The sequence below is a fragment of the Salmo salar genome, chromosome ssa15, assembly GCF_905237065.1.
Source record: "Salmo salar chromosome ssa15, Ssal_v3.1, whole genome shotgun sequence".
NCBI classification, from domain to species: domain Eukaryota; kingdom Metazoa; phylum Chordata; class Actinopteri; order Salmoniformes; family Salmonidae; genus Salmo; species Salmo salar.
Window position 1 is genome coordinate 97,497,607 of NC_059456.1, and position 18,837 is coordinate 97,516,443.

Consider the following 18,837-nt stretch of genomic DNA (forward strand, 5'->3'; position numbering starts at 1 on the left):
AGGATAGAACAGTAGAGTAGAGGATAGAACAGTAGACTAGAGGATAGAGTAGTAGAGGATAGAACAGTAGAGGATAGAACAGTAGAGTAGAGGATAGAGTAGTAGAGTAGAGGATAGAACAGTAGAGAAGAGGATAGAGCAGTAGAGTAGAGAATAGAACAGTAGAGTAGAGGATAGAACAGTAGAGGGTAGAGCAGTAGAGTAGAGGATAGAGCAGTAGAGTAGAGGATAGAACAGTAGAGTAGAGGATAGAGCAGTAGAGTAGAGGATAGAGTAGTAGACTAGAGGATAGAACAGTAGAGTAGAGGATAGAGCAGTAGAGTAGAGGATAGAACAGTAGAGTAGAGGATAGAGCAGTAGAGTATAGGATAGAACAGTAGAGGATAGAGTAGTAGAGTAGAGGATAGAACAGTAGAATAGTGGATAGAGTAGTAGAGTAGAGGATAGAGCAGTAGAGTAGAGGATAGAACAGTAGAATAGTGGATAGAGTAGTAGAGTAGAGGATAGAGCAGTAGAGTAGAGGATAGAGCAGGAGACTAGAGGGTAGAGCAGTAGAGAATAGAACAGTAGAGGATAGAACAGTAGAGTAGAGGATAGAACAGTAGAGTAGAGGATAGAACAGTAGAGGATAGAACAGTAGAGTAGAGGATAGAGTAGTAGAGGATAGAACAGTAGAGGATAGAACAGTAGAGGATAGAACAGTAGAGTAGAGGATAGAGTAAAGGATAGAACAGTAGAGTAGAGGATAGAGTAGTAGAGGATAGAACAGTAGAGGATAGAACAGTAGATTAGAGGATAGAGTAGTAGAGTAGAGGATAGAACAGTAGAATAGTGGATAGAACAGTAGAGGATAGAGTAGTAGACTAGAGGATAGAACAGTAGAGTAGAGAATAGAACAGTAGAGTAGAGAATAGAACAGTAGAGGATAGAGTAGTAGAGGATACGTTCTTCTACACCTGCGTTGCTTGCTGTTTGGGGTTTTAGGCTGGGTTTCTGTACAGCACTTTGAGATATCAGCTGATGTAAGTACATAAATACATTTGATTTGATATCGTAGTGTAGATGTACGGTCTATCGAATTGGGTCAGTATGGGGTGGTATAAAATGGGCATGCCTCCAACACCAGGGGGTTTCCGTTAGACTATTTTAAGGTGGCCACCCTGCTGATTCCATGGGTCACCTTAGAGAAAATATGAAAACAGTTGTCCAAAAAATGACTCCCTTATTCTGTTAGGAACGTAATCAATTGTGTTCCAGAAGTTAGCTAGTCGGGGTACATTTGGAAGGATCATTCAGGTGGCGGTGAAGGCTAAATGACGCGACGACGGACCACGCCAAGTAACCACAGTCTGTTTCTGAGTCAGGAAAACTCTTATCCTTCATGTTGACTATTGGCGCTCTCATTATTGTCCTCAGTAAATCGCTGATGCAGTTACAGATGGCACCGCATGGCAAGCATGCATTTAGTGATTACAAGGTAAGGACTGCACAGATTAGTTGGCCAAAGATCTTCAGTACAGGGAGGGATAGGCTACTGCAGAATTGAGAAATCATTTAAGTGACCATGTAACACACACACACACACTGAGCTGCACATCCTAACCTCCAGCCAAATGTTTGACCATATTAGACACATACTCCCCTTAGATTACAGACCCACAAACAAATCCAATCTTGATAAACTCCCACATCCATTGGGTGAAATACCAGTGATCCATCACAGCAGCAAGATGTATGACCTGTTACCACAAGAAAAGGTCAACCAGTGAAGAACAGACACCATTGTAAATACAACCCATATTTATTTTCCCCTTTTGTACTTCAACTATTAGCAAATCATTACAACACTATATACACAATGACATTCAAAATATCTGTAAACCTTTTGAACTTGAGTGTAATGTTTACTGGTCATTTTTGTTTATTTCACTTTTGTTTATTATCCATTTCACTTGCTTTGGCAATGTAAACATATGTTTCCCATGCCAATAAAGCCCCTTAAATTGAGATTGAAATGAATTGAGAGAGAGAGAATCTATTGTGTTAAATTGTCTGAATCAAATATTACAGAAACGTTTGATATCCATTAAGTTATTTTGTTTAATTAAAGCTGCAGCACGGTAAGTGTTCATCGTAGTTTCACTTAGACATGCATGGAAAAGTAAAATATATTCATATAGCCTAGTACAGATATGTACAGTACAATAAGGACAATTTCAAAAATGATCAGTCCAACAATTCTTTCATGGGAGTGTGAATGAAGAAAAATGTAAATACTAAGCAAATTGCAACTTTTACAATTGTCTTCTCATAGGTAAAATTGTTATTTCTTATACAATTCTGTTATTTGTTCACAACAACTGTTAATATTTTGAGAGGGGTAAAAAAAAAAAAAATGATTTCCATGAAAACAATGTAACAATAAGTTAAGTTGATTTGTGAGTAACAGGCAGTCCAGACAGAGCAGTTTCCAGCCATAGGATTAGAATCAGGATTCCAATTCTATGGTTCCGGCATAGTCCGACTGATACAAACAGCAAGTCTTTTTGATAGGAAATAACAAGACGACATTGATGTACTAAAACAAATACATTTCTATATCTTATCATTACAACACAAAAATATATAACAGAAGAAGCGTTTATCATGCCAGAGTATTTGTATATCGTCCTCGTGACAATAGCACGCAATTAAGAAAATACTGGAGGAAATGTTTTTGTTGTTGAGAAGAACAAAGTGCCAATGACAATTAACTGACATGAAATCTAAATAAAGTTTTGTTTTTTCCATTTCATATGAACAATCGTCTATTTATAAAGGGACAGCTAGCTAGTGCCAGCTCAGAGTACTACACAACGCCTGACAGGGTCACCATTGGTACGGTCACTGTAGGGTAGCATACCAAATCGCACCCTATTCCCTATATAGTACAGAGCCCTGGTCAAAAGTAGTGTAATAAAATGGGGAATAGGGTTTACCATTGGGACTGTAGTAGAATGACAAAGCGGTTCAGTCATGTGAGATATGTCAGTAGTTACTGAGTAGCAATCCTTGTTGGGCTGGTTTGCTGAACACAGATTGAATCTAGCTCTGGACTAAGAAGTACCTTCAATTGAGAATCTCCATTGAACATGTGTTTTAGTGTAGAACTAGGCTTAATCTGGATCCAGAAACAATCCCATTATGTATAACATACATTATCAAGACAAAAGAAGTAGCAAACTTTTGATGTTACTGAAAGAGAACCTGTATTCAGGACAAACCAAAGTTGACACAAAAACTAAAAAAGAAAACAAATAATGAATGATAAACCTGCATATTTTAGTGCATTTAGACATGCGTTTATGTTTTTGGGAACTGATACCCTAGTTATTTCTGCAGGATTAAACACTGCAAATGGTTACACATACATTAGATAGATGGTGGGGGAAGTTCTATACAAATACAAAACAACAAGATTAATCACTTGTTTAGGTGGTTTGTTTTCCTAAAAACAAAATGTCTAAAACTAAAATAGGGGGGAGATCCCTGAAAAATGTAAACTGTTCTGAGACTGCCATAGGAGTTCTGAAAGAATTTTCCTCAAAGTTCCATGTTCCATTTCCCATCCTTATGAGAGAAGGTGAAGGTGAAATTACTCCACTAGATGGCAGTGCACAACAATGGTAATGTGGTGAGATGCCATGGTGACATTTTACTCCTGATTTTTTAAGGCATCTACAATACGAAACATTCTCACCATGTAAAAAAGCTAATCAGTTGTTACCCATTGCTAATGGCTTTTCATTTCGGAAACATTTTTTTTCTTCCTAAGGCAGAACCAGAAGGTTTTCTTTTCTTCCTAAGGCAGAACCAGAAGGTTTTCTTTTCTTCCTAAGGCAGAACCAGAAGGTTTTTTTTTCTTCCTAAGGCAGAACCAGAAGGTTTTTTTCTTCCTAAGGCAGAACCAGAAGGTTTTCTTTTCTTCCTAAGGCAGAACCAGAAGGTTTTCTTTTCTTCCTAAGGCAGAACCAGAAGGTTTTCTTTTCTTCCTAAGGCAGAACCAGAAGGTTTTCTTTTCTTCCTAAGGCAGAACCAGAAGGGTTTTTTCTTCCTAAGGCAGAACCAGAAGGGTTTTTTCTTCCTAAGGCAGAACCAGAAGGGTTTTTTCTTCCTAAGGCAGAACCAGAAGGTTTTTTTTCTTCCTAAGGCAGAACCAGAAGGTTTTTTTCTTCCTAAGGCAGAACCAGAAGGTTTTCTTTTCTTCCTAAGGCAGAACCAGAAGGTTTTTTCATGCAACCCAATCTGAGGAGGATGTCGGAGACATGGAAGTGATTTTTTAAGGCAAAATCGTTTTCAAACACAGTGTGTGTCTGTGTGTGTGTGTCTGAGTCTGAGTCCAGATGTGTCAGTGCTGTTTGTAAAAACACACACATGCACGCTCGGCTAAAGAGCAACATGGCTTTGTTTTGGATAGAGTCATTAATAAAGAACAGCCAGGTTTGTGTTCATTAGTGCACTCAATGGAAAACGTTTCATAATGTTTTGCAACAGCAAATGAAAATGAGCACGTGCCTTGTTGTTTCAGTCCGTTTTGTCCTGTTTGGTACCTAATGAACACGACCCGGGAGACTTAAGAGCAGCCCATCACGCTCCAGAAAGCAGCAAGGATGAAGCACTAACAGTACCACCCCGAGAAGGTTCAGAAAACAGACCAGGGTGACAAAGGCCAGTTAGAAAAAGCTTTCTATCAGATAAGATTTCATAAAAGATGGTAATGACATACATTTAGAAACAAATAAATACAAAAATTGCTTGGGAAAGAGGAAATGGTTTGACAGAGGGGAGGGGGTTGGATTTGTTTAGTCAGATGCAGTCCCGATGAAAAGCCTTTCTTTGAAAAACACTTAAGTGTATAAATCATTTGTAAATGAGTGTACACTAAATATATTATTTTTTAGCTTTCCGTTTCTGTCACACAGAAGATCATTTGGTTCTCTATGGCCCAAGCTACAAATAGTAATGTGCCGATAAAGTTGTAAAAAAAAGCTGCACAGGAATACAACAAAGACGCTAATATAAAAAGAAGTCAAATGCTACCAAACCAGATCTTGTTTTATCAGACCTTGAATCAACAAACTGCTTGATGTACATACATATACACACACACCCACTTTATAAAATGTATCATAAAGGGCTAAAAATGAGGTCAAGCTTTTTCGTGAACAACTGCGACAGATCCTCGAAATGAAATCGCTTACAAAACTGCTAGGGATTCAACAGACCAAATTGAAAATATTTTAGAGTATACAAAACTATTGCATCTATGGAGTTGGAGCTTCAATAACTATAACCCATTTTTGTGTGTGAATAAAACGTGTCAACATGTGCAGGAGAGCAAGGCCACAACCCCCTGTTACAATAGTATGGACCCCTGCAGTGATCAGGGCTTTGGTATATCACTTGATAAACAACAAACATGAATCAATTCAATGTTAAGCTGAGTATATGTGTCTGGTATGTGTCTGTTACCGTGTATTAGAGTCTGAGTGTCCGAGTTTATCACAATGACAGTTACGACACTCGGGACGATGCTATGCAGTCCTACAGTCCAGTGAAGTTCATAAGGGCTTGAGGGTGGCTTGAGGGTGAGGCAAGGCGAGAGGGTTGTAGGGGGATACGAGGGTGTTGAGTCCAGCCCCTGTATGTAGTCTATATATGGCATATTGAACAGAACAAGAAGCTCTTCCTCTTCTATTGTCCCAGTCCATTCCCAGAAAGCTGTTGTTGCTGAGCTCCAGCAAGGCTCCAGGCCTGACACAAAAGTGGCTGACACAAAATGGCCGCCACAGCACGGGCAGAGAGTAGAGGAGGGAGGATTGTATCATGTAACAACTACTCCTCTGCTCACCTGAGAAGGTTTCTTTGACTAGGAAGGCGTGACTTTTTTTTGAGTTGCTCTCTTCCTCCTCTACCCTCTCCTGTGCTCTCCTCCTGCCCGTGTAGGGTGGTGCCTGGTGCTGTGTGAGCCGTAGAGTCCCGGGCCTTGGTGTGTGATACGCTCATCTGGCAGAGTGGTGCGAATGTGTGGCCATGATGACGTGGGAGGAGGGTCCATCCCTCCCTCCATCCCTCTCTTCTCTCCTCTGCTGGTGCTGCTGGTGTTGACCCATCCTAGCCAGCACAGACATGGCCTCGGCAGCCGCCCGGGTACTTATGCCGTTGGGGCCCGAGGAAGGAGAGGGACTGGGCAGGGTGCTGTGCTGGATGACAGGTGCTGGGGAGCCGGTGGGCTCCGACAGATCTTTCATTATGCTGTCTTCTCCTACAGCACAGAGACAAGAGTTCCACGGATAACTTTACCAGTTTACATGGTAGAAAGAACAGAGGCACCAGAAACCACAACAAGCCATTTCAATCACTTAACCCCCATTAATGAAGACATTTAGCATATGTACTTACTGGCTCATTGGTTCTAACAAAGCCTTTTTCTTATTCCTACCATGGTGATCTAGTGATCTGACCGAGCCACTGACTAAGTCATATAGAGATCTGAACTAGCCACTGGCTAAGCCACGGTAGTGATCGGAACTAGCCACTGGCTAAGCCACGGTAGTGATCGGAACTAGCCACTGGCTAAGCCACGGTAGTGATCGGAACTAGCCACTGGCTAAGCCACGGTAGTGATCGGAACTAGCCACTGGCTAAGCCACGGTAGTGATCGGAACTAGCCACTGGCTAAGCCACGGTAGTGATCGGAACTAGCCACTGGCTAAGCCACGGTAGTGATCGGAACTAGCCACTGGCTAAGCCACGGTAGTGATCGGAACTAGCCACTGGCTAAGCCACGGTAGTGATCGGAACTAGCCACTGGCTAAGCCACGGTAGTGATCGGAACTAGCCACTGGCTAAGCCACGGTAGTGATCTGAACTAGCCACTGGCTAAGCCACGGTAGTGATCGGAACTAGCCACTGGCTAAGCCACGGTAGTGATCTGAACTAGACACTGGCTAAGCCACGGTAGTGATCTGAACTAACCAAAACACACTGACTATATAACGTTATACAATGCCTTGCATCCAACAGCATGAGCGGTTTCAGTGTGTTTTCTAGATGCCAGCAGCTAGCAGGCTCACCCATGCTCTTCTGTAGAGTGGTGACAGGGCAGTCCTTATGAGCCAGCAGCAGCTGTTTGAGATGAGCCACCTCGTTCCTCAGTAGAGACACCTCATTCTGAAGAGACACAGTAACACAATGAGTCAATACTATTATTATTAATAATTATAATAATGTTTTTTCACACCAATACACAAACAGAGAGGGGGTAACAATGGTCTGAAGTCACTGTTGATGAAGCAAACGAGAGTGATATATATTTGATGTTTTCTTTTGGGGACTGGGACAATGCACATCAATTAACATTGCTGTAAACGTGCCAGATTTAGCAAGCTGGCTAGTTTTCATCTGTAGTCCCTGGGCAGATGGATAAAAACATTTAAGAAAGAGGCATGGTATGCTCATCTCCAACGTATGGGGCAGGAATAAAGCATTGGGGACTGAATAGCAGCATTAAACTGTGTGTAATAAAGCATTGGGGACTGAATAGCAGCATTAAACTGTGTGTAATAAAGCATTGGGGACTGAATAGCAGCATTAAACTGTGTGTAATAAGCATTGGGGACTGAATAGCAGCATTAAACTGTGTGTAATAAAGCATTGGGGACTGAATAGCAGCATTAAACTGTGTGTAATAAAGCATTGGGGACTGAATAGCAGCATTAAACTGTGTGTAATAAAGCATTGGGGACTGAATAGCAGCATTAAACTGTGTGTAATAAAGCATTGGGGACTGAATAGCAGCATTAAACTGTGTGTAATAAAGCATTGGGGACTGAATAGCAGCATTAAACTGTGTGTAATAAAGCATTGGGGACTGAATAGCAGCATTAAACTGTGTGTAATAAAGCATTGGGGACTGAATAGCAGCATTAAACTGTGTGTAATAAAGCATTGGGGACTGAATAGCAGCATTAAACTGTGTGTAATAAAGCATTGGGGACTGAATAGCAGCATTAAACTGTGTGTAATAAAGCATTGGGGACTGAATAGCAGCATTAAACTGTGTGTAATAAAGCATTGGGGACTGAATAGCAGCATTAAACTGTGTGTAATAAAGCATTGGGGACTGAATAGCAGCATTAAACTGTGTGTAATAAAGCATTGGGGACTGAATAGCAGCATTAAACTGTGTGTAATAAAGCATTGGGGACTGAATAGCAGCATTAAACTGTGTGTAATAAAGCATTGGGGACTGAATAGCAGCATTAAACTGTGTGTAATAAAGCATTGGGGACTGAATAGCAGCATTAAACTGTGTGTGAGCTTTTCTTTTTTTCCTCTGACATGACTGTTTACATCATAGAGAAAGGCAAGGATAATGCTGAGACAGACTTGTCAAACTGGTCAATAGAAATATCTCAATGAGTGGGTGGCTGAAGAAAGGAGAGATGAGAGCAGAGTAGTGTGACCTTACATTCACTCACACACACTCACCGCCAGGGAGACGTTCATGGAGGAGAGCTCCTCGGCCTTCTTCTCCAGGGAGTTGACCCAGACTTTGCGTTTCTGTCGGCAGCGCGAGGCGGCTGCCCGGTTCCGCTCCAGGAAACGCTGTCGTCTATTGTCCGGGTCGTCCCCCGCTGCACGGCGCCGCCGACCACCGGTAGGCTGAGCCGGAGACACCTGGAGGGAATAGAGCCATAGAGTGAGGGTTTGAGTCATAGCAGCAGGCAGACAGGGGATGAGACTGAGGGGAGTGGGCTAGACAGATTGAGCACAACACTAGAAGTCTCAGAACAAGACTGATAAAAAAAAAGGCTTTTAGTGCCTAAATTATAATTTTACATTTTAAAGCCCCTCTACTGATGTCAATGAACCACGAGTCATGAAGATCCGAGTCAAGAAGGTTTTGATAATTGTCTTGTGGCCACAAAAGTAAGTGTCCATGTGTACTCTTTACAATTAACATACGTGTGTGTGTGTGTGTGTGTGTGTGTGTGTGTGTGTGTGTGTGTGTGTGTGTGTGTGTGTGTGTGTGTGTGTGTGTGCGCGTATACTCATTTCGCCTAAGTGGAGATATTTTCTACCTCACCTGTGCTCATTTGAATTCCATTATGTCACTGTCACTTGTCCACTCAAACATTGTTGTCATCTATGACCCACCAGGTTCCCTTAGAGAGTTCCTCAATGAGCTTGACACCTTGGTAAGCTAATTTCCTGACGATGGCTCACCACTCATCATTCTGGGCAACTTCAATCTCCCGACGTCTGCCTTCGATTAATTTCTTTCCACCTCTTTCTTTCCCCTCCTTGCCTCATTTGACCTCACCAGTCCCACTCACACGGCAGGCATTACGCTCATCTTCCCCCTCCAGGTCTCTGATCACTATTTTGCTTCCTTTTTGGTCTCCCTTCCCTCCAACCCTACCCACTTAGCCCCTACAAAGATGGTCACGTGTCGTTGCAATCTTCGCTCTCTCTCCCCCACTATCCCATCATCTCTTCCTTCTGCTAAATTCTTCTCCCTCCTGATTCTGCCTCTTTGAACCTACTGTCCTCCCTTTCCACATCCTACGCCTCGCACTGTCCCCTTTCCTCCCGGTCGGCTCGGCCCTCCCCTCTGGCGCCGTGGCTGAGTGGCTCATTGTGAGCTTACAGGACAGGGCTAGGAACATGTTTTCCACCTTAATCCTCCACCTGCTCCCCCCTCCCTCTTTGCAGATGACTTTGTCAACCACTTTGAAAAGAAGGTTGACGACATCCTCTCATTCACTCAACCTATTGAGTCCATTGATCCCACTTACACAGAACTACCCTAAGCTTTGACCTCTTTCTCCAGATGAAATCCTGAGACTAGTGAGGTCCGGCCGCCTGACAATCTGCCCGCTCGACCTCATGCCTTCTCCAGACCATCAACACATCCCTGACCACTGGCTGTTTCCCCTTTGACTTTAAAATGGCCAGAGTGGCTCCCCTCCTCAAGAAACCAACACTCGAACTCTCTGATGTCAAAAACTATGACCGGTATCCCTTCTTTCTTTTCTTTCCAAAACACTTGACCATGCAGTCTTTCACTATCTCTCTCAGAACTAACTTCTTGACCCTAACCAGTCAGGCTTCAAGATGGGTCACTCAACTGAGACTGCTCTCTTCTGTGTCACGGAGGCCCTACGCACTGCCAAAGCTGACTCACTCTCCTCCTAGATCTATACGCTGCCATCGACACCATGAACCATCAGATTCTCCTCTACACCCTCTCAGACTGCAAAGAAACTTGGCGTGACCCTGGACAAAAACCTGTCATTCTCTGCAAAAACAAAAAGCAGGGACTTGCTCCTGCAGGTTCATGTGCTACAACATACGTAGAGTACAACCCTACCTGACGCAGGTCCTAATCCAGGCACTTGTCATCTCCCGTCTGGACTACTGCAACTCACTGTTGGTTGGGCTCCCCGCTTGTGCCATCAAATCCCTGCAACTTATCCAGAACGCCGCAGGCCACCTGGTGTTCAACCTTCCCAAGATCTCCCATGTCACCCTGCTCTTCCGCACACTCCACTGGCTTCCAGTCGAAGCGCGCTTCCATTACAAGACCATGCCTACGGAGCAGCAAAAGGAACTGCCATTCTCTCCCTACCTTCAGACTATGCTCAAACCCGATATCCCAACCTGAATACTACCAAGTTCTGCATCTCGTCTCTTGGCCCTCCAACCCCTACAGAAGGGAATCTCCCGCTCAGTCCAGTCAAAGTTTCTCTCGGTCCTGGCTTCACACAGAGTCCCTGTCCATCTTCTGAAAACATCTGAAACCACCCCCCCCCCCATCCACTGACTTTGCTGATAATTACTTAAGAAATGTTGTTGTCCCACCTAGCCATCTTAAGATGAATGCACTCTAAGTTGCTCTGGATAAGAGCGTCTGCTAAATTACTAAAATGGCTGTGCAGGGGAGGGTCCATGTCTCTATGTTGTCCTACCTGTGGCTGTGCGGGGGAGGGTGCGTCTGGGTGCTGCACCAATAGTTGGCTTTGCTCCATCCTCTGGGGGTGCATGGGGCTGCCGGCCACACCCCCCATCTGACCCCCTAAACTCTGCTGTGCTAGTGCTGCCTTCAGCCTCTACAGGAGACAAGACAACCAGGGAGGGCCATGTTAACATTAACCCCACACACAGAGACACACACCTGTCCATTCATGTTATCACTCCCAATGTACCTGCTTAAACACACCTGATTATGTATCTGATCTTTTCCTATACAAGCACTCAGAATGTTCATCAAAACTATTATTGGACTGCAGTCTCTGTCATGTGATGAACAAACAGAGAGTGGGAGGGAACAAACACTATAGGGAAGAAAAGAAAGAAAGAAAAAAGAGAGAAGGAAAGGTGAACCCAGAGAAAGGCAGAGCAAGACAGAGACAGAGAAAAGCAAGAAAGCGAGAGAGAGAGATGTCGAGTGAGAAAGAGCAAGAAAGCCAGAGCGACAGAAATAGAGAGAGACAGAAATAGAGAGAGAGATCTCACCATCTTGGCCTCAGAGTGTGTGGTGTACGCGGAGTGGGAGCCGCTGCTGCCGCCTCCCAGAGGAGGACCAGGGATGCCGGGAATGTTGGGCACCATGTGCATGGGCCGGGCCAGCTGGAGACAACACACACGCACTTTAACGACCTAGCTAGGTCGGAGCTCAGTCTGGCAAAGTGAGATACTACCTCAATGTCAGTATTTTCAAAGTGCTCCATATATGCTTCTATGTGAATCAATACACATTATAGACAACTAGTGCAAGCATACAATTTCATTATTTAAAAAAAAACTGGATCAACCTAGACTTTGACAGATGTTACTACTCCCTTAGCGAAGGTCAGCTTCCACGTCAATCAGAATTGGCAACAACCACCATTCCCAAACCAGACCAGGACAGACAGATGGGTGAAGGCAGGACACTTACAGAAATGACAGAGGGAATCTGCATAGGACCAGGCAGGAGCCCGTTGGTAAGGTGCATCATCACAGGGTAGTGGCCAGTGGGAGAGCTGCAGAAAAAAAGAGGTAGAGGGTTACTGGTGGAAGAAAAACATCTATTTAAAAAGCTTCATCTTGCCCTCTGATAGGGTAGGTGGAATTGACACCATATTGGACACACCTATCCAATCCTTTCAGATGTACAGAAGTGGCCTAGGGGGTAGGTATAGAGTTAGTTAGAGATCTATTCTTTGTATCTGTCCCATAATGGCGACTATGACAGGACTGGTGGATCCATTGAAGCCATCTCCATTATGAGGTAGTCCATTTTATTTTGTGTTTGAAAAAAGCAGGAAGCTTATAATGGTGATTTACAGACACCTGCAGTGCTGGAGTCCTGAACCAAATCCTGTGTGTCATTCATTTATTGTGGCCATGGCGGTGATACTGCTTAAAGCCATTTACAAACCAGGTAACCCAATTTGAAGGAGAAGCCAATACTAGAATCCCTCCCAACCCATAGGAATGCCCACAAAAGCTGACTACTTTAATATGGTGGAAGCCCTCAATGCAAAAACGGGTTACATCCAACTAGATCTCTCATAACTACATTGCCTTCAGAAATGATTCACATCCCTTGACTTTTTCCACATTTTGTTGTGTTACAGCCTGAATTTAAAATTGATTCAAATGTAGATTTCTTTGTCATGGGCCTACACACACACACACACACAATGCCCCATAATGTCAAAGTGGAATTATGTTTTTACAAATTGATTAAAAATGAAAAGATGAAATGTCCCCTTTGATATGGCAAGCCGAAATAAGTTCAGGTGTAAAAATGTGCTTTACAAATCACAAAATATGTTGCATGGACTCACTGTGTGTGCAATAATACTGTTTAACATGATTTTTGAATGACTACCTCATCTCTGTACCAACACATACAGATAATTGCAAGGTCCCTCAGTCGAGCAGTGAGGTTTTCCAATGCCTCGCAAAGAAGGGCACCTATTGGTAGATGGGTAAAAATAAATAAATAAAGCAGACATTGAATATCCCTTTTAGCATGGTGAAGTGATTAATTACACTTTGGATGGTGTATCAATACACCCAGTCACTACAAAGATACAGACGTCCTTCCTAACTCAGTTTAGGGCTGTCCCCGACAAAAAACGAACAAAAAAAACAACAGGTCGGGGACAGAGTCGTCTGTTCTTTCAACTAATCTAAATAAATGTTTTTCCATATATAGACACATCCTATGTGTTTTAATCACATCAACTATATGCACCGAGCTTGTCTGATGCTTTAAGCACACTGTTTGATGAAATAATTAAGACACACAAATGAGGAGAGGGAGTCCGACCGCAATAGATTTGATTGTGCCAGGCCTGGCTCAGACTTGCTGTGTTGAAAAAAAAAAAGACAGTGAGTGTGTGTGACTAGCACCCATTGTCTCTCTCTCCTCCCTGCTGCAGCAACCACCACAGAACATCAATGTGCAAAGCACTGTCCGTGTTAATGAAGATGGAACATAATTACAGCCATTTCTGACTGAAATCCCTCATTTGTTTAGGAGAAAAACATTCCCTATTCCCTCAACCCTTGCTCTCTTTACGCGACATGTATGCATCGCATGCACTGACCTTAAATCACATCAATAAATTGGTCATAAACTCTGAACAATGTATCATGTGACAACAAAATGGATGCAGAGGACGTGACAAACTCGAAATGGGAGAATGTTTACTGGTTGCTCAGGAGGTAAAGGGGAAGTTAGTTGTGGAAAATACTGCAGATCAAGAAAAATAAAAGGTAAGGAGCAAGCGCTGTGTGCATATTATGTGTGCCAAACAGGTGCTGTTAGATTAATGTCATTTTTCTGACCGTTTGGAACAATGTAAACATTAAATACATTTTAAGCGTACTAGAGAGTCTGTTGTAATGTATTTTTTTTGTAAAGCCTTTATTACAACGAAGACTAAGTCACATTCATTCGTGAATACATTTTCCGAAACGGAAGGGTTTAGGCCTATTTATTGTTTATGCTAATTTTTCAACAGCCACTTTATTTTATTTTAAAACAAATGTTTGATTGCATTTCAGATCATGAATGACTCGTATGCTGTGTGATGAGATTAATGAATTAATGATAGATTGATACAGTAGCCTGTAGAAGTATTGAAATATAGTCCTCAGTAAGTTACGGTATTAAGACTAAACAGGATGCGCTCTTAGGCCTGCAGCTCGATGGTGGTTATATAAGGCTGCTATACCCTGCCTACTAAAGATAATGACATGACTTATTATTATAATAATGATGATCATAATAGTAATCATAATAATAAGAAGGAGATCAAGGAAAAAGGAGGGTTATTGTTATTATAAATATAATATTTCCTGACAATTTAAAACAGAGTAAACAATAAATAAATAATACCAGAGAGGCTGGTCTAACAACAAAAAAAAGTGTAAAGCCTTTATTACAGCAAAGCAAAGATTAAAAACAGCCCAAATTGGTGAAATTGTTTATCCAACATGTGGTTGCGTGAGGGTTGATGCTCACGGTATCAGTAGGCTAGTAAACAAACACTTAAACAGGTTAGAGAAGCAGGAACTGTCATATTTCAGTAGATATAAACACAGCAAAAATAGAAAATTCCCTTTTCAGGACCCTGTCTTTCAAAGATAATTCGTAAAAATCCAAATAACTTCACAGATCTTCATTGTAAAGGGTTTAAACACTGTTTCCCATGCTTGTTCAATGAACCATGAACAATTAATGAACATGCACCTGTGGAAGGGTTGTTAAGACACTAACAGCTTACAGATGGTAGGCAATTAAGGTCACAGTTATGAAAACTTAGGACACTAGAGGCCTTTCTACTGACTCTGAAAAACACCAAAAGATGCCCAGGGTCCCTGCTCATCTGTGTGAACGTGCCTTAGGCATGCTGCAAGGAGGCATGAGGACTGCAAATGTGGCCATGGCAATAAATTGCAATGTCCATACTGTGAGACGCCTAAGAGAGCTCTACGGACGCACTGCAGTACTTAATGCAGCTGGTGGCCACACCAGATACTGACTATTACATTATTCAATTTCTGCTAGTTACATGTCTGTGGAAACTTGTTCAGTTTATGTCTCAGTTGTTGAATCTTACTTTAATACAAATATTTACACATGTTAAGTTTGCTGAAAATAAAACGCAGTTGACAGTGAGAGGACGTTTCTTTTTTTGCTGAGTTTATATGGTTGATTTATAAAGCCAGGCACATTTAACAGTTAGGTTATTGATTATAGACCTAATTAAGATAAGGGCTGTTTTCTCGTCTCCTAACTCTGCTGCTGCCTTCACCGCATTGTTCTCAACACCAATATGCTGGTTAACTTTGCTATTATGCACATAGCAACATGGTCTAGAAAAAGGCACCAATTCAAAAGCGCACTTACGTGCTTCAGAACCACGACAGGCATGCTTGCAGCTTTACAGCAAAGAAAATGGCTTGTCTCTAGCCTAAACGGTTGTAAAAAGGATTGATGTAGGATTCAGCATATAAAAGCCATCTTTAACTAGAGCTCCAGGCCCCATGGAGGACTAGCCTGGGTCCAGATCTGAGCAGTCTTCAAATCTAGAACCAGGCTTGTGCAGGACCAGTCACTCACCCCAGCAGGGTGCGGTTGGAGGGTGGGGTGGGTGTGATGACAGAGGTGGGTGAAGGCATGGTGGGCTGCAGGGCATCAAAGCCCAAGTGGAGGGGCAGAGAGCCTGGTCTGGGACGCATAGGGAGGGCACCGTGCCTCACGATGGTGGGGGTGGGGGCCGAACTCAGCACTGACCTCGGGGGAGTGTCCTGAGAGAAGACAGGAGAGATTCTTAGTTCAACAACAGATGTTTAGTAGTGATAGATTCTTATTTTTCAGAGTAAATAACTCACGGACACTACAGAAGCTTAACCAAGTTTAATTCTTCCCAAAGGGTTGTTACAGCTGTATTCAGACAAAAAAAAACATTTCTCAACATCACAGGTGTATATATATCCCACTTTAGACACTCTTCCTTCTCTCCAATCCTTACATCTTATGGTTTAACCTGTTAGGGCTAGGGGGCAGTATTGACACGGCTGGATAAAAAAACATACCCGATTTAATCTGGTTACCACTCCTACCCAGTAACTAGAATATGCATATACTTATTACATATGGATAGAAAACACCCAAAATTTTCTAAAACTGTTTGAATGGTGTCTGTGAGTATAACAGAACTCATTTGGCAGGCAAAACCCTGAGACATTTTCTGACAGGAAGTGGATACCTGATGTGTTGTATTACCTTTAAACCTATCCCATTGAAAAACACAGGGGCTGAGGAATATTTTGGCACTTCCTATTGCTTCCACTAGATGTCACCAGCCTTTACAAAGTGTTTTGAGTCTTCTGGAGGGAGATCTGACCGAACAAGAGCCATGGAACGATGATGGCCCATTAGACACCTGGCGCGCGAGTTCATGTTGGGTACCCTCGTTCCAATACGTTATAAAAGAGTATGCATTCGTCCACCTTGAATATTATTCATGTTCTGGTTAAAAAAGGCCCTAATGATTTATGCTATACAACGTTTGACATGTTTGAACGAACGTAAATATATTTTTTCCCCTCGTTCATGACGAGAAGTCCGGCTGGCTTAGATCATGTGCTAACAAGACGGAGATTTTTGGACATAAATGATGAGCTTTTTTGAACAAAACTACATTCGTTATGGACCTGTGATACCTGGAAGTGACATCTGATGAAGAGAATCAAAGGTAATGGATTATTTACATAGTATTTTCGATTTTAGATCTCCCCAACATGACGTCTAGTCTGTATCGCAACGCGTATTTTTCTGGGCGCAGTGCTCAGATTATTGCAAAGTGTGATTTCCCAGTAAGGTTATTTTTAAATCTGGCAAGTTGATTGCGTTCAAGAGATGTAAATCTATAATTCTTTAAATGACAATATAATATTTTACCAATGTTTTCTAATTTTAATTATTTAATTTGTGACGCTGACTTGACTGCCGGTTATTGGAGGGAAACGATTTCCTCAACATCAATGCCATAGTAAAACGCTGTTTTTGGATATAAATATGAACTTGATAGAACTAAAAATGCATGCATTGTCTAACATAATGTCCTAGGAGTGTCATCTGATGGAGATTGTAAAAGGTTAGTGCATCATTTTAGCTGGTTTTATGGTTTTGGTGACCCTGTCTTTGACTTGACAAAACATTACACACAACTCTTGTAAATGTACTGTCCTAACATACTCTAAATTTATGCTTTCGCCGTAAAACCTTTTTGAAATCGTAAAACGTGGTTAGATTAAGGAGATGTTTATCTTTCAAAGGGTGTAAAATAGTTGTATGTTTGAAAAATTTGAATTTTGACATTTATTTGGATTCAAATTTGCCGCTCTTGAAATGCACCTGCTGTTGATGGAGTGCACCACGGGTGGCACGCTAGCGTCCCACCTAGCCCATAGAGGTTAACAGGAAGAGGGTAACAGGATACTAAACCCTTATAACTCCCTTCAGGGGATCTGACCTGACCTCCTGACCTCAACCCCTCCTTCACCTAGTCCACAGATGTCCATCTGCTTCCCCATAGCAATCCTGTGATCTCCTCCGTCCACCCAGCACATTCCACAGCCATTCTGTCTTTCTACAGATCTCACTCCTTAATATACTATGCTCTGATCTATCATGTGTTTAATATCCCAATGTTCAAAGTTTAGAATCCAACAGTAGAAGGTCAATTCTAGGTTTAATACAGCCCCAATGCATTGTGGATTGTTTCTTGATAGCTCGTAGACATAGTAAAGGTGGAGTACAGCAAGTTGTTTGCCGATCCTGTCAGACGCTCCCCATCAACAAACCACAGTGCCCATCCATCCTGGTCTCGCACACCTACCGTTCCTCTGGCCCTCCTCGGTCCCCTACCTTTCGGTGTGACTGTAGGGACATGACTGGCATGTCAACCCATAACTCTAATCCTAAACTAACCAGAACCAACTTGGTAATTCAACATGGGTTTGCTGGTCAGTCATGTCCCCTAAGTTTTGACCCCTACCTTTCCTCGTCTCACCATGGCATCCCTGCTGCTATCTGACATGCTGGAGAAGGAATCAGGACTTCCTGGTGGGGAAGAGTCAACCTCCACAGGCTCCTCCTCCTTCACCTTCATGGCTTCTGCTGATGGTGTCTGCAGGCTCATGTGTAGGGCCACCTCTCTGTGGGGGGCAGGCAGCTGGAGGGGAGGGAGGGAGGTAGGGAGGGAAAGGAGACAGACACTATAAAGCACAGCAGAGATAGGAAGGGGCCATGTGACCGACTGGATTTCGATCCTGGTCTTCTGCGTGCAACACCACTGCGTTCTGAACAAAAGCCTAGACCTACTGCCAGTCTTCAGGTCTCAGATACAGAACCTAAGTCAGGCAAACATGGTCTGTGGAACCACCTCAGTTCTACAATATGATAATATTATGCCATTTAGCAGAAGCTTTATCCAAAGCAGTCTTGTGTGCATACATTTTACATATGTGTGGTCCCGGGAATCAAACCCACTATCCTGACGTTGCAAACCCCATGCTCTACCAACTAAGAGGACCAAGTGATTTCTACTCACAGGGTTCTTGGCCCGCTTGTCGTCGTCCTCCTGGGCCTTCCTGAACTCCTCAGCGAAGGAGCTAGCCAGCTCGTTGAACAGCCCCACCTCCTCACAGTTCTTCAGGAAGCGAGTGGGAGTTGGGGTCTGGTCTGGAACAGGAGGAAGAGAAACACAGAGAGAAATGTCT

The 18,837-nt window shown here is 42.8% G+C and overlaps 1 protein-coding gene across 3 annotated transcripts in view; it reads right to left on the minus strand.

The window, feature by feature from the left end:
* Positions 1-1,782: 1,782 nt before the first annotated feature.
* LOC106572727 (cyclic AMP-dependent transcription factor ATF-7) overlaps positions 1,783-18,837 on the minus strand; it is a 43,957-nt gene continuing 26,902 nt past the window's right edge. For 2 of the 3 annotated variants that reach the window (XM_014147160.2, XM_014147159.2), the window contains exons 4-12: positions 18,669-18,799; positions 18,114-18,290; positions 15,671-15,858; positions 11,987-12,071; positions 11,563-11,676; positions 11,016-11,156; positions 8,533-8,721; positions 7,116-7,212; positions 1,783-6,304 (exon numbers count right to left, since the gene is read on the minus strand). In XM_014147160.2, the coding sequence (XP_014002635.1) occupies positions 6,042-6,304; positions 7,116-7,212; positions 8,533-8,721; positions 11,016-11,156; positions 11,563-11,676; positions 11,987-12,071; positions 15,671-15,858; positions 18,114-18,290; positions 18,669-18,799 (1,385 nt within the window). In that variant the 3' untranslated portion in view covers positions 1,783-6,041. The remainder of the gene's footprint in view (positions 6,305-7,115; positions 7,213-8,532; positions 8,722-11,015; positions 11,157-11,562; positions 11,677-11,986; positions 12,072-15,670; positions 15,859-18,113; positions 18,291-18,668; positions 18,800-18,837) is intronic. The other variant, XM_014147161.2, reaches the window with a different exon arrangement.